Source organism: Balaenoptera ricei, chromosome 15 (genome assembly GCF_028023285.1).
Source record: "Balaenoptera ricei isolate mBalRic1 chromosome 15, mBalRic1.hap2, whole genome shotgun sequence".
NCBI classification, from domain to species: domain Eukaryota; kingdom Metazoa; phylum Chordata; class Mammalia; order Artiodactyla; family Balaenopteridae; genus Balaenoptera; species Balaenoptera ricei.
This window is the reverse complement of record NC_082653.1, coordinates 53,327,121-53,351,103: the sequence shown is the minus strand read 5'-3', so window position 1 is coordinate 53,351,103 and position 23,983 is coordinate 53,327,121. Positions and strand designations below refer to the sequence as shown.

The following is a 23,983-nucleotide window of genomic DNA, read 5'->3' as shown; positions in this document are numbered from 1 at the left end:
ACTCCGGGAGTTGTAGTCCGCTGGCAAGACTCGCGAGCAAGCGCAGTGGGCGGATCCGCGCGGCGGCTCGCGGTGCTGACTTCCGGCCCGGCAGCCGAGCCAGTTTGGAGGGTCGCGAGTGAGTGCGTCTGGTGAGTGCTCCGCTTCTTGGCGGCCGGCGGCCGAGCCAGTTTGGAGGGTCGCGAGTGAGTGCGTCTGGTGAGTGCTCCGCTTCTTGGCGGCCGGCGGCTTGCTGCTGGCAGTCGTCTCAGAGGCAGTTGGGCCAGGTCAGGGCGCCCCTCGCACGCTCGGCGGTCACCCTCCTGTGCCGCGGCCCCTCGCCCCGGCCAACCCGAGCCGGCTAGGGCTGTCCCGATCCCTGTGCCCCAGCGCGGACTCTCTCCGGCCTGTGGCCCTGCCCGTCTCACCCCCGGGAGACGGGAGCGGGAGCCCGCGGACTTGTTTCCTAGTCCACTTCAGCCACAGGACCTAATCCTAGCACCGAGTGCACTGGAGTACTCAGGGCACCCTTGCCAAATGAAAAGTGAATCTGCCCGACTCCCCATCCTCATCCTGCTTTCTGCTGAGTGTTTGGGTTATCGCCAGAGAGAAACACATATTTGAGAGAGGAGTATTTTAAAATTAACGATGAATGGGATATTAGGGGTCAAGAGGAGTGCAGGCTCCGCCTTCTGCATGTAACTAGGATAGCACTCATTAAATTATTCTTCAACCAGAGAAGGTGTGGGATTTATGAAAATGTGTAAGGCAAGGAGTACAGGTTCTAGTCCTGACCTTGCTGCTGAGAAACTATGCTCTGTGATGCTCCTTTTTCGTTCAAAAGGACTGTTCACAGTAATGCCTTTGCTTTCTCTATCTCTAGCCCCTCCTGCCTCACGGAAATGTAAAGAGAATACAAGTGAAGGCAGTTTAAGTACTTTGGAAGAAAGGCAACCTGAATCCATGTTTTTAAAAGTAATTTCTTTACTCCTGTAAAAGAGACTCAGGCCTCTGGAGAAGGAATGGAATGGAGAGTGGGACATTAACTGCAGAAAGCTCCAGTCTTACGTCCACCAAATTTAGCAATTTCCAGGAAATTCGCAACTTTTTTCACCCGAACTGTATGTAAAATCCCAGAGAATTTTGACAGGCCCAGCCTATGTGAGTTGCCCATTCCTGGGGTTGGGGGAAGGGTACTGTAATGAACAGCCCCACCAGAGACAATGAAATAGAGAGGGGCCTTTTCATAAAGGGAGAAGATGCTGTTGTCAGAAGTGGGAAGGAATGCTGGAAAATAAAAGCAAACCAGAACAATCATTTCTCATCCTCATTGTGTGTGTGGTGGTGGTGGGAGGGAGGAGAGTGTGATAGTGATAAAGAGATTAATACTTTTCCCTCCTTAAGAAAAGGTGGCAATTGGGAGGCTGGGTCCAGGCCTCTGAGGGTAGGGAGGGCAGGGACAAGACCCAGGCACATGGGGAACACGAGAAGGAACAGCTGGACTACACTGAGGGACAGTTTGGGGAATTCATCCACAGAAATTTGGTTAGGGAGAAAACTATGTTTTTTGATATTTTTAGTACTTTGGCTACTTGGCTTGGATTGAAGAGGGAGTAAAGGAAAAGGATAGAAATAAACCATAAGAACTAGAGTGGAGGAATATGGGATGGTTTCATGCTGTCTTTTTCCATTCTTTTCAGCCTCACTGAGCCTTTTTCAAGTGTGCGTCTGAGTCTGCATGTCTATGAAATGCTCATGTCTCTGATTCCAGAAAGACACACTTTTCACTGGTATCCAGGAGACCCTCTTCCCAGTGATAAGAAAAGAGATGGAATCTGATCTGCAGGATGGAAGTGGCAACCAGTGAGCCAGTTCGTTGAAGCAAACCATGGCTGCAATAAGGAGTTCCCAGGCACACCCGTCCCCAAGCAAGGATTCCACACAGGGACAGAAATCAGCCCTGCACAACAACGGCCCTGACTCTGAAGCTTCCCGCCAGCGCTTCCGGCAGTTCTGCTACCAGGAGGTAGCTGGTCCACATGAAGCTTTTAGCAAACTCTGGGAACTCTGTTGTCAGTGGCTGAGGCCTAAGACACACTCAAAAGAGCAAATCCTGGAGCTGCTGGTTTTGGAGCAGTTTCTGACCATCTTGCCAGAAAAGATCCAGAGCTGGGTGAGGGAGCAGTGTCCAGAAAATGGTGACGAAGCTGTGGCTCTGGTTGAGGATGTACAGAGAGCACCTGGGCAGCAGGTGAGAAAAGGCAGTCAGAACCTTGTGGTTTTAGTCATGAAGAAGTTGGTGTGAGGAGCACAAGAATCCAGTTACTGGAGAGGCGCTTAGCTGAGAAATGCCAGAAGCTGTCTGCTGCCCAGAAAGTATTAGCTATCCTGCCTTGGTCCTATGCCCTTGGTCTATGGGAAGAATTTCTCATTTGGTGAAATAACTTAGACATTCATATATTCACTGAATCCCTGGAGTCACTAATTAAAGTGAGATAACACTCTCCAAAACAAGGCGAGGAAAAGGACAACAATCCTTCACTCAGCAGGTCAGGAAAATTAGAGATGGTGGTGAATTTAAATCTAATCTCTCTTGCTAGAAGGTTCCTTGAAGTAGTGTGCCATGTGTTGTACACTAAACAAAGTCGTATTAGAGCTGGTCCTTGCTGCCTGAATTAAGTGGTCAGTTTGGGACAGTGATGAGTTTCACAAAATACCCACTTGTAGAGGTAAGGACTAGGTCTGAGATCCACTCAGTGTAACGTCTTGTATATTTTGGGAGAAGCGGGGTGTGAAAGGCACAGGAGAAGGAAAAGAAACATGAAGGCTTCAGTTGTGGGAGATTCTGTGGGAAGAAGGCGGCTGAAATCCAGGTCAGAAATCTGGGAGAGGCAACGAGTAACGGAGGAGTGTGGGTCAGAGGAATGCCAGCCTGAATGTGACTGTGGCCAGAGCAGGAAGCAGCCCGCTGGCGCCCGAGTCTGCATGGCTGGATCAGGACGTGCTTGCGTTTCCCTGCGAGGAGGCGGATGTGCACACCAGCTGTAGGAGGAAGAGTGGCGAAGGGGGTGTCAGTGAAATTTCATAGGATTGAGAGGTTTTGACAGAATTTGGAGGGGGGAGCAGTATGGTGGTGATGCATTAGAAACAGGGGAAGTTAATTTATATCCATGGTTTGGAGACTGTTAATAATAACCAGGATGGATGGAGAAGGGCAGTGGAGCACATGTACGAAGTTAAGAGTTTGGAGAAGGGACCTAAGCAGAGCAGGAATCCCTCTGTGCTAACAGTCATCCTGGTCCCCGTTCCCCTTGCCATTTCTGTGTGGACCATCTCTCCCTTATTGTCCACCACCATTTCAGGATCACACTCTTAATGTGAATGAAAACAGTACAGGAATGTAAGGGTTAAAATGGCTATTTGAAACCCATCGGGGGTGAAGGGGAGAGCAGGAAGTGGAGGTGAGAAGCAGTAAGGGAGGTGATACCCCAGCTGCCTCTCAGTACCTCTCCTCTGTCACTTTACACAGGAATTTGTAGTGACAGATGATGGGGTCTGTTCTCAGGTCCCGGAATCTGGGAAGGACTTGAAAATGCCCATCGAGGAGACGGCCTCCTTGGGAGCAGCCAGAGAATCACTGAGATCCCACCTGAAACAGGGCGTTCATCCAGAAGAATGGACTGTGAAGGGGTCACGGAGCTCACCCCGGAGACCGTGGGGACAGTCAGAAGGTAAGCAGAAGCCTCTGCCCTCCCCCAAGGTGTGAGGGACAATCATCTCTTGGAAATGCAGGTCTGAGCTCAAGTTGGCCCCTGGGTTCCAGATTAAATGCCTTTGCGATACAACCAAAAATCAAGATTTCAAATTATAGTTGATGGTACTAGCACTTAAAATGTGGGTGGAGATCCTTTATCTGTTAGCTTAATTCTCTTTTATTACAATTTAATTCTATTGCTTCTGAATCAGGTGTTACTAAAGGTGAGCATAATTACCTCACCTTCTACAGAGCGGTTCTTCATGAACTTGAAGACATAACCCCCTTCCATCCAGCTTAATCTCTTCCAAAATACATTTCTCCTATTAGTTTTTCCTTTCTTCCAGTGCTTTTTTAAAAATTTGTCCTAATTTTTTAGAAAAAGGTTAATTAAAAATTTAATTAAATTTAATTGATCTCAAATTCATCACCTAATGTAAAATTAGCCATCTCAAGTGAACCATTCACTTGCATCTAGTACAGTCACAGTGTGGTACTATCACCACCTCTGTCTCGTTCCAAAAGTTTCCATCCTCCCCAAAATAAATGCCATGCCCATTAAGCAGTTGCTCCTCATTCTCTCTCTTTGTATTTGCCTGTTCTGAACATTTCATAGAAATAGAATCCTACAATATATGACCTTTTGTTTCTAGCCTCTCTCATTTATCACGTTTCCAGCCTATGAAGTATCACTACTTGGTTTGGTTTTGGGGCTGAGTAATATTCCATTGAGCAGACAGACCAAGGCTCTATCTTTATAAGTCTCTTTCTGTAAAGCACTTTGGCTGCATACATTTCTAGATTATCTAAAGGCCACTGCTGCCTTTTCTGCGTAATTCAAAGCTGCCCTTACAGGTTTCTAAGTAATTATTTTAAAGCCACCTCATCTTTATGTAACTCAGATCCTAAAGAAAAGCACTGTGTCTTCATGCTGTTTAAAAAGGCAAGCTTCTGTTGATGAAATGAGAAACAGTCTTAAGAGTTTATTTGCTTTTGTATTTTTTAAGTGAAGTAAATACACTATCAATATGTTAGAAAACTTTGTCATTTAGAATTTATTTACTTTTAATCCTTGGGAACATCTGTGCTCTTTGGTGTGTGATTTCTGAGGCTTTGGGGTCTGAGTAAAGGGGGCAGGACTCACTGTGTTCCATGTTCTGCAACCTCAGCTCACCGTACCTGTGGGCTGCTCCCAAGTGGTGAAACCTCCCCAGGGGTCAAGTTCCACTAATAAGTCATCAAAACGTACCATTTCCTTTGTACTATTCTTGAAAATGGGGATCTGGAAAAAAATGTATTATCTTGGTCTGAAAAAAAAAGAATCAAATTCCCGTGGTATTTTTAAGAGCACTATAGGGGATTTCCCTGGTGGCGCAGTGGTTAAGAATCCACCTGCCAATGCAAGGGACACGGGTTTCAGCCCACGGGTCCAGGAAGATCCCACATTGCTGTGGAGCAACTAAGCCTGTGCGCCAAAACTACTGAGCCTATGCTCTAGAGCCTGCAAGCCACAACTACTGAGCCCATGCGCCTAGAGCCTGTGCTCTACAACAAGAGAAGCCACTGCAATGAGAAGCCCACACACCACAACAAAGAGTAGCCCCCACTCGCTGCAACTAGAGAAAAGCCTGCGCATAGCAACGAAGACCCAGCACAGCCAAAAACTAGATAAATTTAAAAAAAAAAAAAAAAAAGAGCATTATAGTCATCTCTGAGTGGTTGGACAATGAGACATTCCCTCCCCTTGCTCCCAAGTATTCTATTAAAATTTTTAAAAAATATACTATGCACATATTTCTTTAGAATGAAAAAAACTTTTTTTAAAGCTATTATGTCAGGAGGGATCTGGTAAAAGGAATTTCTTAACACACAGACCATTGGCTGTGGCAGTGGTCCTGAAACTTGACTATGCATCAGACTCACCTGAGGGAGTGTTAAACAGATTCCCAGGCCTCACCCCCAGAGTTGCTGATTCATTATATCCCAGTGGGGCCCAGGAATATGCATCTCTGATGAGCTCCCAAGTGCTGCTGAGGCTGCTGGCCTGGGGACCCCACTCACAACCTCTGCTGTGTGGCTGTTATGTGGAGACCACCCTCTAACAGTGGCTGTTTTCTCCCCTAGCCTGGCTTACTCTGCAGGCTCCCAGGAACCTTCCTCAGAGGAGGGGTCTTGGAGACCAGGAGACGGGTGCTGTGCTCCACATAGCTGGGGCCCAGGTGAGCTATGGTGGGTATCTTTTATCTCTTTAAGTTCCCCTTTCATCTTGCGCTCACTCTCAGCCTAAAATCCCTTCTTTTCTGGAGATGCTGGAAAGATTTTTACGTGGTCCATTGAGTTTCTCTTGGGTTGTTTCCTTGTTCTGTCCACTGACATCATCATATGGCTCTTTACCCATCCCGATCCTTCTCTTGGAGGCCTGACCTCTCCCTGCCTTGCTTTGCCCCTGATCTGATACCCGTGGTCCTGTCTCTGCCCACCCCCCAAGCTAGAGCAGTACTATTTTATCGGTAGCAGCAGACCCCGGTGTTGTTACAGGGACGAGCCACGTGTGAGGACAGAGCCATATCCCTCTGTCAGGAAGGGCAGATACACCTGGGCCCCGAACAGAGGGCCCTCTACAGGGATGTTACACAGAAGAGTGACAGAAACGCCTGGCTGGGTAAGGATCCACGTTCCCTCTAGGTCCAGAGTGGATGTGTTCAGTTGTCTGGAGACAGACCAAAAGAACCCAAGAGGAAAGGAGACAGAGAGGCAGTGGGGAGCCTGTTGGGTGGGGGGAAAGAAGGAACAGGAACATACTGAGAGATGACAAGAGACACAGAGAAAAGAAGACACAGAGAGGGACAGAGGGATAGAAGGAAGGGAAAGCACGGGCTCATGACAGGGGCAGTGGGGACAGAGCATGTGGGAGGCAGAGGATGAGGGGGGAGGGAAGACAGACAGCAGCTAGGGAGGCACAGGCTGTGCTGGGAACAGGGGAGAGGTGAGTGAACTTGTGCTCACACACACAGCTGTGATAGGTCCTGGGGAGCAGAGGAGACTGAAAGACAAGAGACTCCAACCGTGACAGTCTACTTCTATGCCCAGGCCCTTCAGGAGGCAACAGGAGCCCTTTTTCAGAGTCTCTGGACCAATCTCTTGCCTTTTTTCAAATCAGTTTTGCCCCATCTGGGCTGCTCCTCCTCAGAGAAGCCTCCCCGACCATCAGATTCAGAGACAGATGCTCTGCAGCCTTGATGTCGCCTCCCTGCGTCTCCACATGCAGGGTTGCTCATTCATGGTCGGAAGGACATTCTGGGCTGGATCAGAGAACACGCAGGGACCCCAGATATGCAGGGCTGCAGGACAAGGAAAAGGCCTAAGACTTCCACGAGGGAGACTAGAGTGAAAGCCCATGAGACACCAGCAAACAGGGAAGAAGAAATCAAGGGTGAAGCACAAGAGCCAGACTCAGCAAATGGGACAGAGGCTGGCCCACTGTGGGCGGCTGAGGACACCAGGACTCTCCTGTCTGTTCTCAGCAGCCTCGGTTTTATGAGGAACTCCAGGAGCACCAGCAGAGCAGCCAGCTATGCGGGGAAGTCGCTGAGTTCTTGTGTGAACGAGGTTTCCACCAGACTCTGGAGCAGCATGAACCAGTTCAGAAGCCTCTGGGCCAGTGACTGCAGCCTGCTGCAGCCAGGCACCCTGTGCCCTTCAGGAGGAGAAGGAAGCTCTGCCGGCCTTACAGGGCTCCTCCAGTTCTCCCAGGAGCTCGGCAGACAGGGCTGTTGAGGCCAAAGGGCCAAGCCAAGGGCCATGGAAGCGCAAAGAGGCGAGGCTCGAGGACACAGTTGGGGGCTCAGACAGCTACAAATTTGACAGGAAGCAGCCAGTCCAGGAAACTGGAGCCCCCACACCTACAGCCAGCTCCAGAGCCACTTGGGTGAGGGCCTCTCAGCACACGTGTCCTGGTACTGTCACCTATAAGCAAACCATGCCCCCACTCTGTGCCTTGCCTTCCAGCTGTAAGTTGAGGATTGTTCCTGTTCCCTCACTGCTGGGGAAATGCTGGGATGAAGGCTCTAGTGGACACCCAACATAAAGCCATTCACTCGGCCACCTGCAGGTTACACACAGGGAAAAGCAGTACCTAAACCATTATGTTGTCTTGGTAACCCAGGGGATTTTCTTCTGAGTTGTGAAATTGGAAAGCCAAAGCCTGGGGTGTTTCTGTGACCTAAGAAGTAAATTGTGTGAGTAGGTGTTATATCTAGATTTTGTTAACTGAACATAAAAGAACGAAGCTAATGTCAGCCTGGGGAAGGAGCACTGTGTTCTCCGTGGAAGGTGGGTGATGTCCCAGCTGGTGCCGCTGTGTGGATTCAGAGAGCTGTCATCGCAGTCTGGGAATCAGGTTCCATTGTAGCTGCAGGGCAGTGGGGCAGGAGAAGAGTGATGGAGCATGTGGGGACAGAGGGTGGGTTGCATTTTTAATTTGGGTTGTCAGGGTAGTCCTCACTGAGAAAATGACATTAGAGTAGAGATGTGAAGGAGAAGGGGTGAAGTGTGTGGCTCTCTGGGGAGACTGTAACAGTCGGAGGGGATCACCAGTGCAAAGGCTCTGAGCCGGAGGAGCCTGGGCAAGGAGGCCAGTGTGCCTGGTGCAGGTTGAGAGGGGATGAGAGTAATAAATGAGGTCAGAACCAGATCACGTGGGGCAGCACTACTGAGAGTGAAATTGAGAGCAAGCGTTTAGAAACTTTTATAGCAATCTGACATTGCTGCACCATCTAACTGCATATTCAATGTATTTTGAAAAACAAAAAACCTGGTTCTTCACAGATACTTTGAGAAGCACTAACCTAGGGCCTCAGGCCCTACATAGAGGACTTTGTAAGGACTCTGACTTTTTCTGTGTGAAATGGGGTAGCCTTGCAGGATTCTGAGCAGAGGAGTAATAGTTTTAAAAGGATCACGTTGAGAATTTCAATTTATTTGACACTTAACTCTATTTAAACACGTGTTTGTGTCTCTGTTTTGTTACGGAGACCTTTGGAGGACTGTGGATTTCTTGAAGGCAGGGTCCATGTCATATGACAGTTGCATTTCTCAGAAACTGGCCTGCTGGCACTCACACAGGTTAGTTGAGTTGAATGAAAAGGAGGGGCCCACTTTGACAGCTGGATTGAGAGAGACTGTAGGAGGTCCAGAGGAGAGTCAAGACCAGGTAGGTGGCCACTGCAGTAATCCAGGCACGAGAAGACAGTGGCTCAGAGCAGAGTGGACTAGAGAGTGATGAGAAGAGGCTGCGTGCCCTTCAGAGCATCATGACCAGGTGTGATCAGAATGCATTTGCTGGGATGGCTCTAGACAAATGGCCCTCAGCCACCGGCCCAGATGGGCAGCCCCTGAGGGGCCTGTGCTGAGTGTTCTTGAGAAACCAGCCTTCCTGAACTGCTCTTCCCAGACCTTTACTACTTATTCTCACCTTGGGACACTACCTGCAGTAATTCAGTTTCTTGCATACACAGGGATGACAAGAGATATAAACAGATGTACAGGAGCCAGATCAGGAGGGACTCAGACATCAGAGGTGGGACTTAGCAGAAGTATCCTATCATCCGATCTTCTCTCTTGTGAATCTTTGCTTCCATCCAAGTCTTACCTGTTCACCAGGCCCTCTTATATGGCCAGTCACCCTCAGAGATTCCCACCCTGGAGACAGACAAGCACGAGGCTTATCCTGAATCATCTTTCAGGGGAAATTAGTGGGATTCAGGATAAAGAGAAATAAAAGCAGAAGCTTTGGTAAAGACTCTACAAACCCTCCTCAGCTGGAGAGGATTTCACTGGAAGTTGTTGCTTTAGGAACAAGCCCACAGTGAGATCTCCCCAGGAATGACAGTAGCCAGCATGGCATAATTTGAGAGACTAGGATGTAGCTTCCTGGGCTGCTAAAACCCTGCACTGTGGTATCGGTCCACCCTGCTCTGATCACTGAGTTGTCTCCTGGCAGCAAGTGTGCACTGGGGCTATGAAGATACCAAGACACTCCTGGCCATTCTCAGTAATTCTCAGTTTTATGAAAAACTCCAGACCCGTCAGCAGAACAGCCAGGTCTCCAGGGCCTTGGTGGAACAACTCCAGGAGCAAAGCTTTCTGCAGACCCCAGAGCAGCATCGCGCCAAGTTCAAAAGCCTGCAGTCGAGTTCCCACAACATGAGGAGAGGCTGTGTGCCTAAGCCTTGTATCTTTTACGAGGAAACTGATGCCCTTTCCAGCCCCTGGGCCTCTGCACCTACTATGGCAAGCAGTGCTGTTCCTGGCCAAGAGGGAAGTTGAGGCTAGAGAGCTGAGTCAGCAGAATGGGGGGCCCACAGAGGCTGGAGAATGTACCACCGTGGATGGTGAGGACTGGGAGGAAGAGGATTTCAGGGATCCTGGCCAGGCGGTTAGGAGGGTTGGCCTGCCAGACCTGTTCCCAAACAGACGTGGTAAGACTCTTGGCTTTGACTCTTGGTCAAAGCATGGGTAAGTCCACTTAGGGCCGTTAGCCTAGCATCACCAGAGAGCCATTCTGCTCCTGGCCTTGTCATCATCTTGATGTATGACCTGACATAGGCCAGAGAGTCTTGGTTTTCATGGTTAAGGATTATTTCCTTTGCACTTCAGAGCCCTGATTTTACTTTGCTGGCCTCTTTCACAGGGTCCGTGTCATTTTTCCCCATGGATTTGCACTTACTTTGCTTCCACAGATGGCCAGTTAGGTCTCCAGCCCAGACTCTCTCTCCTTTTCCAGCATTGACCCTCCTTTCAAATCTAAGCCTGGGTTTCCCAGATGCCCAGCAACTTGCCTTCTTCCTGTTTGAGATGGTTAAACCCGGGGTGGCCTTTTGTTACTCTTCCCAGAAGCCAGGCCATTCAAGAACTGAGAGAGATGACAAAGAGCTTGACTCCTTGCCTCATTCTGTCATTGTGTCAGAACATCCAAAAAGAGGTGCAATAGGAGCAAAGTGGGTGGATGGAGTTTTTCGGTATTTTACCTGTGATCATAGAATTTGGAGCTTAAAAATATTACAATTGGAAAATAAAACTTAGGTTTTTAATTAGCAGAAGACTGAATCACATGAGAATTCCAATTAGTTTTTCTTCTTAAAGGTAGTTTAGTTGTAATTCTTTCCTCATTCCATTGTTTTCCTGCTCCACAGTCTGATGTATTTCTTTTTAGTTTTTTTAAAATTTTTATTTATTTATTTATTTATTTATGGCTGCGTTGGGTCTTTGTTGCTGTACACAGGCTTTCTCTAGTTGTGGCGAGCGGGGGCTACTCTTCATTGTGGTGCACGGGCTTCTCATTGCGGTAGTTCTCTTGTTGCGGAGCACAGGCTCTAGGCGCGCGGGCTCAGTAGTTGTGGCTCGTGGGCTCTAGAGCGCAGGCTCAGTAGTTGTGGCACAAAGGCTTAGTTGTTCCGTGGCATGTGGGATCTTACTGGACCAGGGCTCGAACCCGTGTCCCCTGCATTGGCAGGCGGATTCCTAACCGCTGCACCACCAGGGAAGTCCCGACAGTCTGATGTATTTCTGTTCTTGCAGGTATTGAGATCAAAAGCGGGATTACAAAAGAGAATCGGAAATGGGATGATACAGAGGAAGCAGAAATGAACAAGCCTTTTCAGAGAAAGTCCAGTGACGTCTTTTGGCACTCTGAGCTAAAAAGAGGCTGGGCAGGTGCTCCAGTGTCAAAAAGGCAACAAAGATGTTCTCCAGGGGAGAGTGAGGAGAAACCCCCATCCCAGAAGAGGATGAGTCACCAGAGACTTCGTACTGGGGAAAAGGCCTGTACACATTTCCTGTGTGGGAGAAACTGCTCTCAGAGTTCTCCCTCTCACCACCAGCCAGTCCCCAAAGTGGAAAAAGCTTCTAAATGTCACGAATGTGGGAAAAGCTTTAGCCGAAGTTCTTATCTTGTTCGACACCAGAGAATCCACACGGGAGAGAAGCCTCACAAGTGCAGTGAGTGTGGGAAAGGCTTCAGTGAGCGCTCCAACCTCACTGCCCACCTAAGAACTCACACAGGGGAGAGACCCTACCAGTGTGGGGAATGTGGGAAAAGCTTCAACCAGAGCTCCAGCCTCATTGTCCACCAGAGGACCCACACGGGGGAGAAGCCTTATCAGTGCACTGTCTGTGCAAAGAGATTCAACAACAGCTCCCAGTTCAGCGCTCACCGGCGAGTCCACACTGGGGAGAGCCCATACAAGTGCGGGCAGTGTGGGAAAAACTTCAACAACGGCTCCCACTTGAGTGCCCACCAGAAAACCCACACGGGAAAAGCCTTACCACTGCTCTCAGTGTGAGAAAATCTTCACTAAGAACCCTGCCCTCATCCACCATCAAGGGGTGCACACAGAAGAGGTTCCCATATCACAGGAAGGAAGGCATGTGCTATAAGTATGGAAGAAACCCGACGGATCAATTCCTTACGTCAACATGTGTTTCTCGGCGCTTCCTTCTGCTTGTGGAGAGTTCTACTGGGCAATCCCCAGCTTAGCTATAGGTTTATTCTTAAGAACCACGTCCAGGAATAGGAATCAGGGTAAGAATGCTGAGCTTTTTCTGGCTCTGCATGGGACTCCTGGGTCCTGTCTCATTGTTGATTTCAGTTCTGTTTGAAGGGAACAAGGCTACAGGATCCATAATTCCTGCCAGGAAACCTGGGTATGACTGTTCCCAACAAAGAATGGGGGGGCTAGTGGCCTGAGCACTGTTTCTGGGCCATGTCAGAGAAGAAATTCTCCACCCTCATGGGAAGCATATCTAGAAGTTAACAGCCTGGATGTATTCTAAACCAACAACTGACCTCTGGCACCTAGTGTTAGGTACTACTGCTAACTTCAGAGCAGATCACTACTCTGTAATCCAGCCACCACCAAAGAAAGAAAAAAGGAAAGGAAGAAGAGGTTAAGCCACTGGGCAATATTAAATCTGTTTCCCTTGGTGACGTAATCTCAGAGCAAGGGTAACATCTAGGTTAATCTTTGTAAGATTCCTCATTTTACCATCACCTCCACCCCAGTTCCTGGTTTATTGTCTCTTATAGTTAACACTTTCTACAAGCTTATAACCATTACTGCTTCTGTTGACAATAAAGGTGTTTCTCCCTCTACTTCTTTGGCCTTTGATTGTAATTTTCTCCATTAGAAACTTTATTCTCATGCAGAAGACTGCACGGTCCTCAAGAGGATCCAAGGGTAGAACCTGCTTCGGGACAGTAGAACATGCAGAGAAGGAATAAGGGACAGGAAATGGGGAGAGAAGGAATACAGTTGGGTTGGGGAGTAAGGAAAACACAGGGGCTGCAGGCGGTTCTGACTATAGGTGAAAAGAAGGGTGGGTGTGAGGAGCATGAAGAGCCAAAATTAAAGCTTACTGATCCAGAACAAGGCATAGATGTTTAAGCTTTTGTGAAATCTCTGATAAAATGTGGTGAAAGATGGGTAAGTTGTCCATGGTTCTTGGCCTGTGCATGCAAGTTGTCAGTACCTTGCCTAAGCTTTGTTGAAAAGCAAGTGTCATGGTCTCTGCTTTAAGCCTTCTTGAGGAATTACAGATGAGCAAAGGAGAATGTATACCTCAAAGCCAAAAAAAATTTAATTTAGAAAAGGAGAAGCAAAGGCAGGACAGAAAAATATACTTCAGTGTTTCCTCAGCTTGAGTCTCGCTTGGCCCATCCCGCAGTTCTCTGCATACACGGTCCTTGAACATGGCCCAGTGGACAAGCTATGCAGGCCAGTTCCCAGAGTCACATACTTACCTCTGCTCTACAGAGAGGGGGAAAAAATGATACCTTAGGAAAGCTCAGGCAAAGGCAAAGAGATGGGCTTGAATGTGACCTGTTGGGGCACAGCCTGACTTCACTGGAGATCATGGTGGGGAAGAGGGGGACAGCCCGGGGTGGATCAACTACTGAAGGGCTTTGTACACCAGCTCAAAGAAGCTGGCTTTGTTAAGTGAGGAGAGCCAGTGAAAGTCAATGGAATCACTAAGGAAGCGCAGGTACCCAGGCCTCACAGGCAGGCTCCTCCCACCCCTGGGTCTGCGGTAACCAGGGAAACTGGGATGCAACTGTTGAACTCCTTGCATTCTTAGATTGCCTCCATCATCCAAATTGCTTTATCCTCTAGTCTGCTGGGCAGGAGAAAGAACACAGAGTACTAGAGCGCCCAGCCCTTGCCTGTCAGCCTCTCGGGAGGGTCTGGAGCAGACAGTAAGAACTGGAGAATACATCCAGTTATTCATTCATTCAGGAAACATTTGATTGCCTATAAAGTACCAGGTATGACACAGAAGCCAAATACAAAGCAGTGAACGAAACAGACACTGTATCTTCCTTCCAGAACCAGCCTTACTGGACCCCTCAGAAATGCAGCACAAGTCAGGCAGCACACCCAGCCCCCAAACCCCAAGATCTGAGTTCCAGCTCCGCAGGGCCACTCTTCTAAGTTCCGAGTTCTGATAAACCCAACCTGCTTCCAAGTTCTGATAAACCCAACCTTTCCCCCTACTCCCTGTGTGGTCGCTGCTTCCTACAGTTACACCTCTGTTACCTTAGTGTCTACGTCCCACTAACAAATCAGCCTGATCACTGCACCAACCACTTGAGAATACATTTGAAGTAGGTTGTACAAAAGGCAACACCCCCAAGTCTATCCATTTCCTCTGACGTGTAACTTATACTCCTGGTTTGCTTCAGCCCTTCAGATATCCATTGAAAAGCCAGTTTTCCCCTGTACGTTTAAAACTGGGGCTCTCCATATAGTCTGTACATCCCTTCCTCACTGAAACATTTTAACTCATTGATACAGTTTTTCAGTTGACAGCATGCCTTTTTTCCAAGGACTGCTAACCACTTGCCACAGACAGGATCAAATAAATATTCTCACAACCCAGAGAAGTAGCGCAAAGCCTGCACACCATTCCCTTTTCACACATCTGCTGTGGTTCCTCAGCCTAAGGTGGCTGATGGGTGGTCACAGCCAAAGCCAGAGCTGGGCCCCTCAGGCCTCCTACCCGACTTCCTTTCCTCTTGCCACCTCTTGTCTGCCTCTCCTGTGAGGGACTGCCTTACCGGTCAGTTTGGGAACAGCCAGGACTGCTGGGGTCCCGGGTGAGACTGTGCCCATGTCATCGCTGACGTCATCACAGGCGAATCCTCGCTTTCACCATCATCAGCCCCAGCCTCCTTGCAGTCCTGCTGCTCGTCCTCGGCTCGGCTTCTGGGTAGAGACAAAGAGAAGGATTGAGTGCAGGTCACAGGACACTAGCAATTAACCTGGCTACTCCCTGTGATATGGAAGTTAGCCTGAAGGATTTTGAACTTGTGCCACCCTGTTCTGGCATCTGGAGAAAGCTGTGGTCCTGAAGCTGCTCGGGCATTCCCTGTACACTTGGCCATTCTAGTGGCACTTCTGGAGTTTTTGATAAATTGGGGATTTACTGAGATTTGCAAGTAAAGTCTTCCTGGTAGCCCCAATAGCACACCTGCTATCATAGGTTTAAAGTGACTTGCATAGCGATTAAAGTGAAAGAGCTGGATTTTGAACCTGGGTCAGATCAATTTCAAAACCTTTTAATTTTTCACTCTCACTCTCAACACTCTTTCTGGCTAACAATTTCTGTGAAACCTCCAAACACAGACCTTATACTACATGTTCATGCCACCAGGGCAGCCCTGTTGTGGCAGGGGCCGTAGGCCCAGCCTCCTGGGGAGGAGGAAGGCACAGTTGAGGTTTCATGTCACACCCATTACCAGCAACTACCTCCCAGGCATGGTGTCGTGCCTGGCACAAGATTAAGAGCTAGTTATTACACAGTATAGATTAGACATGGTTCCTAAGAAACTTTTACAGCCAAAAGTGAGAAAAAGCAAAAAGAAACCCATTAAAAAGACAGAAAAGGAGACCCATCAGAGATCTCACTTGTTATACAGGATGGTCAAAAGGTACCCCTTCCATCGAGGCACAGTACGTGTGGCTGGGCAGAACAGAAGAGAGTCAGGACCCCAGTGCCGCACCTGACAGTGGCAGAGTCTTATAGGTCTAAACTAAGATCCGGCCCTCTGCCTTGTATGGCAGCAGGTCACCATGTAAGCCCCTAGACCTGATTCATACATGACCCTTCTAAGAGCTATCATGGAATGAGGTTTTCTGAAGGGAGAACCAGAGGGAACGACAAAGCCTCTATATGGAACTGAGCTGCCTCAGAACCACAACTGCGTCCCAAATCACTAGCTTCCTGCTCCCAACTGTGGTCATGACAGAACGATAAGGTCACGTCTCTGATGGATGGCACAGGCACGGACAACCTCTCATTCCTGGATTCTTCCTGCCTCTCCCCTTTCCAGCCTGAGACTCTGTTCTTCAAATAGGTGGGTTGTTCTTTAAAGCCCCAGGGTCTGAGTGGTCTGAGCATAGCTCTGCCTCTTCTCTTGGGAAAGCCCCTGAGGATGGGCTTCATGGTCTCCAATAGAAGCCTGGTAACCGCCGCCCCCCCACCCCGCCATAACCCCGGTTGCTGGCTCTTCTTGGAGCACAAACACCATCACCTGGAAATAAACCCCATCAATGGACACCCTACGTCCCCCGCCAAAGATCATCATATGGGCCCAGGGAGGAAAAGTATAGGAACGGAGATGCCTGCAAAGCCAGAGTTAGAAACTTGATTGAGGAATGTGATGTGTGTGGCTGAGCAGAACAGCAGAGAGCACTTGAGTCCTGTGTGCTCAGGGCAGTGCTGGGAGGTCTGGGGCAGCCCCTGCCCAGGGCCCCACAGTGCTGTTGTATCTTGCAGCATTACTATCAGTCCTCAGCAGGTCCCAGTCTGGCCCTCTCCTGACCAGAAATCCAGTTCTGTTTATCTGTTTTGTGAGAGGTGTGACCCAGACACTGAGGATGTAACCAAAGTTCCCACAGCTAGCTGAGCATTACAATCCCTCTGTCTTACAACAGGCATGTCAAGAACCAGAAGATTATCGTTTACAGAGGTGGCTCAGGTCATTATAACCTGCAGAGGAGAAAGCCTGAGTTCTACAGGGACAAATACTTCCCTTCCTTTATTCTTGGCAGCTGAGACCTACTGAAAGCTCGGTGATTGATGAGGGTCCAAACTCTCTCTCCACCCACCCTCCTTCCTTCAAAGGGGAAAGAAAATCTGTTCTCTTAAAAGCTGGCATGGACACCAATCAGGAAAACAAACAAGTGCTTGAGAAGCAGCAGCTAAATCAAGTTTCTCCACCTTGTTCCAACTGCCTGTCCCCTAACCCAGGCCCTCTCCAACCTGATCCCATTTCTCTTTCCTTACTCCCCTTCTCACCATTGCCTTCGTCTTCTGGGTTCTCACTCTAAATGCTGCACCAAGGTCACTGCCTTCTCAACGCTTCCTGGATGATGCCCCCTCACCCAGGCTTGGATCTTCCCATGCAGAAAGGAAGACGTGTCGGGAATTGCTTCAGCTCCAGGATCTTCTCGTTGAATGTAGTTTGGGCTGCAGCCATCATAAGCACAGCTCCCAGAGCTGGCTGAAAGCTTGTGAGTGAGGCCCAGCAGTTGCCAATAACATGAGAGTCTGAAGAGCTGGTGGGGGACCTCCAAGTTGCCAACCTCTCTGAGATGTCAGGACCTGCCATCAGCCACCTGAGAGAATGTGAGTAATGAAGACGAATTCAACTGAGGCTCATGTGTTCTCAAATGCAGTTCCTACAATGTGGAGAATCACTTCCAGCTGGGCCTCTCCAATAAGAACTTCATTTCTACTTCACTTTGCTAAGTTTGGGTGAGAAGGTATAGATTTTTTTTCTCCCATTCAAGTCAGACAGTGTTACCTAATGGAAATCTCACAGACTTTGACTGTCAGGTGGATCCAGTTTCCAGTGCCAGCTCAACTCCTCATTAACTGATGTGGGGCAAAATACTCAACTTCTCTAAGCTTCTTTTTCTCATCTGAGCATAACTATACCAGTCCTGCAGCATAGAGAAAAAGATTAGAAATGCTATTTGTGAAGCATCTGGCCAGTGCTTGGCACTTACAAGATGCAGAGTAAATGGTCTGTGGTGATAATAACAGAAGCTCTATCTTACAGGAACTTCTTTATAGCATATCTCACTACTTGACATATATTTATTGGTTTCATGTCTGTCATCCCTACAAGAATGTAAGGTTCTTGGAGAGAAGGTAATTTGTTTTGTTCATTGCTGAATCACAGCACCTTGAATAGTGTCTCATGCAAAATAAATATTTTGCAAAGGAATGAAAGGGTGAAAAAAGACAAGGAAGTCTGGGTCTTTAGACCTGATTGACTGCTTAAAGTACTTAAGCATTGTAAAGAATATGAAAGGAGGCAAAGACTGGTCTCTGGCTGAGACGTCTCTGAGATCTGTCTCCCCTTCGTTTCCACTTCTATCTCTCTAGGGTTGCATTTCTGAACTTCAGCACTATTTTTTTGTTGTTGTTTTAAAGCTTAGGTTTTTGTTTTTTGGCCGCGCTGCGCGGCATGCAGATCTTAGTTCCCCGACCAGGGATCGAACCCGTGCCCCCTGCAGTGGAAGTGTGGAGTCCTAACTGCTGGACCTCCAGGGAATTCCCTTGAACTTCAGCACTACAGTATTGACATTTGGGGCCAGACAGGTCTTTGTTGTCTGTGTGGGTCGGGGCGGGGGGTTGGGGGGGGGTGTCCTATGCATTGTAGGATGTTTAGCTGCACCCCTTGTCTCCACCCACTAGATGTCAGGAGCACCCGTCAGTCATGACAAGACTACTCCAGATTTTGCCAAATATCTTTGGGGGGTCAAAATCTTCCCTGGTTGAGAACCCCTGGTCAGGGACACATCATTAGGCCAGGCTGGTACAAGAGTCTTCCATCTGTCTACCTGGTCTTCCTACAGAGCAGATCTGGATTTCTTGACTTTCTACAAATCTAATTCAATTGTGTAAACTGCTCTGCTCAAAAGCCTTCAAGACTTCCTAATACCACTGAAATAAGCCAAGATATCCTAACCTGCAAAGGCTCTCCCTGGCATTCTAGATCTAACCTACTCCTCCAGTCTCACTGCGCACTCTCCTACACATGGTCTACAATCCAGCACAGGTGAACTGGTCCCACATCATGGAACAGGCTCTCTGCTTTCCATAGTGTCTTTGCCCTCTAACCTTTTCCCAAGACCTGATTTCATTCTTTCCAGAGAAAGTGAACACCAGGGGCTGCCAATCTCCATTCCTCCCAAGCTAGGGAGGAAGAGCACCTAAGCCTAGAAATTAGAAATACGGTAAATTTTATGTTCTCAATGAGTGGAGTCCATCAAAGAAGACAAAAAACCCACTGGAAGAGGATTGGTAACAGCACCATCACCACCTTCTTGACGCTTTCTTGACGCTCTGAACTCCTCGGCCCTGTCTGTAACTCTTTCTCAGGGCGCCTTCTCTTACTCCACCTAACACCAGAACTTGTTTCTGCGGGTTTATCTACTCCACAGTTTGGGAGCTCTCTGAGGGCAAGGAGCATGTCTGAGCTGTGTTCGCGTCCTCACCGCCCAGCACAAGGGCGCACAAGGAAGCGATAGGGCCTCGGTGAACCAGTGTTTGATTCGCGTAAAGCACAAGGGTAAAAGGCTCTGAGCCTTTCAAAGCACATTTCACGGGGAAAGAGAGCGGACAGGAACCCCAAAGGGTGACAGGTCCCGTACACCAGCCTACCATGTTCCCAGGCCTCTCCAAACAGAGGGAGGAGGCACCGGCTCACGGCCACTGAGAGTCTTACGGTCACACGACCCAGGACATCATGAGAGCCTCAGGGGAGAGGGCGGAGCCGCGGACCTCCAGCCCGCCCCGCCGCGAAAAGTCAGCCTCAAACGCGCGACTCACCCACCTGGTCAAATTTCCCAGAGCCCGCGGCCTGAAGCTGCCGCAGGGCAGGCCGGGACTTCCAGAAAGCCTGACGAATGCGCAAGGGCTAAACCGGAAAATAGCCCCGCGGGATACGCACAGCCCTCCCCAGCTGGTTCCGCCCCCCCCCCGCCGGTTCCGCCCCCCCCCCCGCCCCCCCGCTAATCGACAGCAGTCGTCCCCAATGAGGAGACGGGCTCCTCGTTTGCGTCATAACCTGGACCAATAACGCTGTTCGAAAACCTGGGGCCCTGGATCTGGACGTTTGTTAATCCCTCCTATTGGTTACTGCTGCTGTTCTGCTTGACAGGCGCTTCCGCTTCTCTTACTTAGAAGGGTCTTTGTACCAGGCCTACCCGGACTGGTACCCTATTACAAATGTGACAATGACAGTATCAAAAATACGTAACGCTTACTATATGTTTGGCACAGTTTTACACACGTACACAGTAACTTATCCTCACACCAATCCTATGAAGCCAATACTATTATCGTCCTCCAGACGAGAAAACTGCGACAGGGTTTAAGTGACTGTCTAATCACAGAAGTAGGACTAGAACTCGCTTCTAACCCAATGCTTTTCTTCCCTCTGTTTTAATTTTTTCATATTCCACAAGTACCGCAGAACATTCTCATTTAAAAATGAAGCCTCTCATCCCTTAACTCCCAAGTTACACTCCCTCTCCAGAGGAAATAACTGTCATTAGTGTGTATGTCTTGCTGGACCTTAATCTGTAATTTTGTCTACTTAGTATATCTTCCAAGTTTTTCTGTTTCAATATATCAACCTCATCTTTCTTTTTTTTTTTTAAACTCCTGTGTTTGGCATTTACCATTATGTGTTCAATCTTCAATCATTTCCCTTTTGATGGACATTCAAATACTTTACTAATTTTCGTGTGTGTGTGTGTGTGTGTGTGTGTGTGTGATTCTGGATTGGGATATTCTGGATATATTCTGAAGAGGGAGCTCATGGGTTGGGATAAGAGTGTGTGGGAAAGAACGGTGGAGGCTTCTCTCTGCCTTTATTCTGGCCCCACTTCATCCATCCATCATTTATAAACAATCTGGTTGCACAGTGAGAGTAGTACTCCATCAGGATATAAATGGAGCTGGGATGTGATATAGACTGATAAACCTCCTTAGGGTAAGTATTCCATCTTTGATTAAGTACAACACTGAGCAGTTTTCTCGAAGCACTCGCACATGCGCTATCTACTTTGATCCTTACATTGTTCCTGCCATCTACTATATTCACATTTCATATGATGAAACAGAGTGCTAGAGAGGGTTAATAAAACATAAGCCTGGGACATCTTGATGTGGCAGAAAGCAAGGAAATGCTCAAGGAATATGGGGACAAGTCAAAAAACACAAAAGCCAGTTTGAATGGACTCCCAGTGATTAAACAAGGGACAACAATATAATAATAGTAAAAAGTTATAGGGCTTCCCTGGTGGTGCAGTGGTCGAGTCTGCCTGCCAATGCAGGGGACATGGGTTCGTGCCCTGGTCTGGGAGGATCCCACATGCCGCAGAGCAGCTGGGCCCGTGAGCCACAATTACTGAGCCTGCGCGTCTGGAGCCTGTGCTCCGCAACAAGAGAGGCCGCGATAGTGAGAGGCCCGCGCACCGCGATGAAGAGTGGCCCCTGCTTGCTACAACTAGAGAAAGCCCTCGCACAGAAACGAAGACCCAACGCAGCCATAAATAAATAAATAAATAAATAAATAAATTGAAGAGTTGTTGCGTTTAAAAAAAAAAGTTATAAACCATAGAATAGAATAGGAAACATTGATTCTGTAAGATGTAAATAAATAAAAGATTAAGTTGAGTTTCATTAGTATCAGGATATTTAAGTAGTTTCAAAGTATTTCCCTGTAAAATGCTTATTAATTACAAAGTAGGAAATAATGGAAAAGCCTAGCAGACACCACCTTCATTTAGTGATCCAAGTAACATCACTAGTAATGGGAGACATTGAAATTTACACCACCTGTCTTAGTCTGCTTCGGCTGCCATAACTAAATACCATAGATTGAGTGACTTAAACAATAGGAATTAATTTTCTCACAATTATGGAGCCTGGAAACCCAAGATTAAGGTTCTGGCAGGATTCAGTTTCTGGTGAGGGCTCGTTCCTGGCTTGCAGAAGGCTGCTTTGTCCACAGTTGGCCTTTCCTTTGACTGTGTGTGGAGAGAGAAAGATCTCCCTCTCCTTCTTCTCTTTGTAAGGTCACCAATCCCATCAGATGAGGGGCGCACACTTATGATACCACTTAACCCTAATTACCTCCTAAAGGCTCTATGTCCAAATACAATTAATTACATTGGGGTTTAGGGTTTCAATATATGAATTTTCAGGTGGGGTACAAATTCAGTCCATAGCACCACCTGATAGCATACGATGAGAAGAATGTAACATCACATGTGTGGAATTCCTGACAAAGATGACCTGAATCTAACTATGAGGAAAAAAACTGAAATTGAGCTATGTTCTACTAAATAATTGGACGATCTTTTAAAGTGTCAGGGTCACGAAAGTCAAGAAAAGACAGAGGAACAATTTCAGACTGACAGAGGCTAAGGAGACATGACAACTATATGCAACGTGTAATTTTGAACAGAATCCTTTTGCTATGAAATACATTATTGGGACAATTGGCAAAAGCTGAATAGGGTCTCAGGATTAAATAATATAATGTACTGATGTTCATTTAGTAATTTTGATGGCTACATGGTGGTCCTGTAGGAGAATGTCCTTGTTTGTTAGAGATACACAGTAAAATATTTGGGGAAGACAGAGTATCATGCTGTCAACTTACTGTCAAATGATCCAGGGAGAGAAAGTCCTTTATATCATGCTTCCAACTTTTCTGTAAGTTTGTGATTATTACAAAAAGAAAAAAAAATTGGAAAAGGCACAAGCTTTAGAGTCAAGAGTACTTGGGTTTGATTCCCAGACCTACCACTGTGTGCTGGGAGCACATTTCCTCTTGTGCTCCAATGTCCTCATCTTAAAATGGGAATGGTATAGGTTGTTGTGAGGATTAAAGGAGTTGATCTTATAAAGGGTTTAGATTGTTACAGAGCCCAGGATAAGTATTCAGTAAAGTTGATGTGCTCAACTCATCTATATAGTCAAATAAACTGGACTTTTCCACCCAATCGTTAATGGAGCGTCCAAATTAGCCTGTAATTTAGCACTCACATACTAGAGCATAAGCTCACCAAGCCAAAGGCACTTTCCCATTCTTATTTCTCACCATCTTCTTTATGCCAGCATCTCCTAACCACAGCCATGTAATTGAACCTGAAGGCTGTGAAGACAGAAAAAGGACTGACTCCCTTCATTAACAGGTTCAAAATTTAGTCATTGCACTCACTTTGCTAGGATACAGGGCAAGGTGGGATTTGGACAGACTCTGTGAAAGGCTCTAGGAGATGGGCTCTTAAATTCACTTAAATCCACTGACCACACTAGCATATTCAAATTCTCTACATTTATGTTTTACTAAGGTTGGTGAACCTTCTATAGTTCTTGGTATATCTTTTGTTTTTCATTTTTTTGAATTTCCAACTGAATAAGACACAAAACCTATTTTTTCTTCTGAAACCCTAGAAATGGAACATCAAAGTCCTTAATAACAAGGAGCTTCCCTCACATTTAATGGCTTTTCTCCCAATTTTTGACTTTGTTTCATGCACACCACTGAGAATGGAAGACGAATATGTGTACACTTTGATGATGGTGTATGTGATCTCCATGATGCATTCATGTCCCAAGCTTTTTCTCCTCCCTATAATTCTCTGTGTCTTACTATGCCCCTAACTGCAAGTTAGATTCAAAACGTCCTGTACTTTCCATAGGGAGACTCTGCAAAACTCTGAAGTGTTTGAAGAACGCCTGTCTATTTTCTTCCTATTTTCCCACAAGTAATTTTGCAATTTAAATGAATTAGCTAGGGGATATCTCCTTGGAAAGTACAGTTCTCATAAATTAATCAACTGGCATTCTGGTTTGTATATCAACTTAGGAGCTTGGTCATTGTGATTCTACCTCCTGAGAACTTCATCTAATCTGAGTGTGCTGATCAATAAAACTTTTGAGCCTGCAAGACTCTGGACTTTGATGAACTCACCAAGTTTATGCTGCTAGGTGGCTACACCTGGAGACATACTTCAGTATTACTGTGTAAGGAACTGAGACAATAGGTCATGGCTCTGATCTACAACTAGAAAAACAAATTCAGGCTGGGACAATATAACTAGATGTCTTTGGGGAGGCATTATGCAAATGTGGAAAGAGGGGAAACATCATTGTTTGTTC

The 23,983-nt window shown here is 47.4% G+C and overlaps 1 protein-coding gene and 1 long non-coding RNA gene across 2 annotated transcripts; one reads left to right on the top strand and one right to left on the bottom strand.

The window, feature by feature from the left end:
* Positions 1 to 58: 58 nt before the first annotated feature.
* ZSCAN32 (zinc finger and SCAN domain containing 32) lies at positions 59 to 12,877 on the top strand. The gene is given in 10 exon segments (XM_059896052.1): positions 59 to 198; positions 1,680 to 2,230; positions 3,545 to 3,710; positions 5,858 to 5,952; positions 6,272 to 6,374; positions 8,319 to 8,328; positions 9,721 to 10,056; positions 10,058 to 10,212; positions 11,312 to 12,047; positions 12,049 to 12,877. Coding segments are annotated over 9 exon segments (2,085 nt in total). The 5' UTR covers positions 59 to 198; positions 1,680 to 1,867; the 3' UTR covers positions 12,170 to 12,877.
* Positions 2,757 to 19,721, bottom strand: LOC132348503 (uncharacterized). The gene is made up of 4 exons (XR_009497483.1): positions 19,638 to 19,721; positions 17,090 to 17,409; positions 14,847 to 14,994; positions 2,757 to 3,021 (listed from the first exon to the last, which is right to left on the bottom strand). It is a non-coding gene; the product is annotated as an uncharacterized LOC132348503 (long non-coding RNA).
* Between the last annotated feature and the right edge of the window lie 4,262 nt (positions 19,722 to 23,983).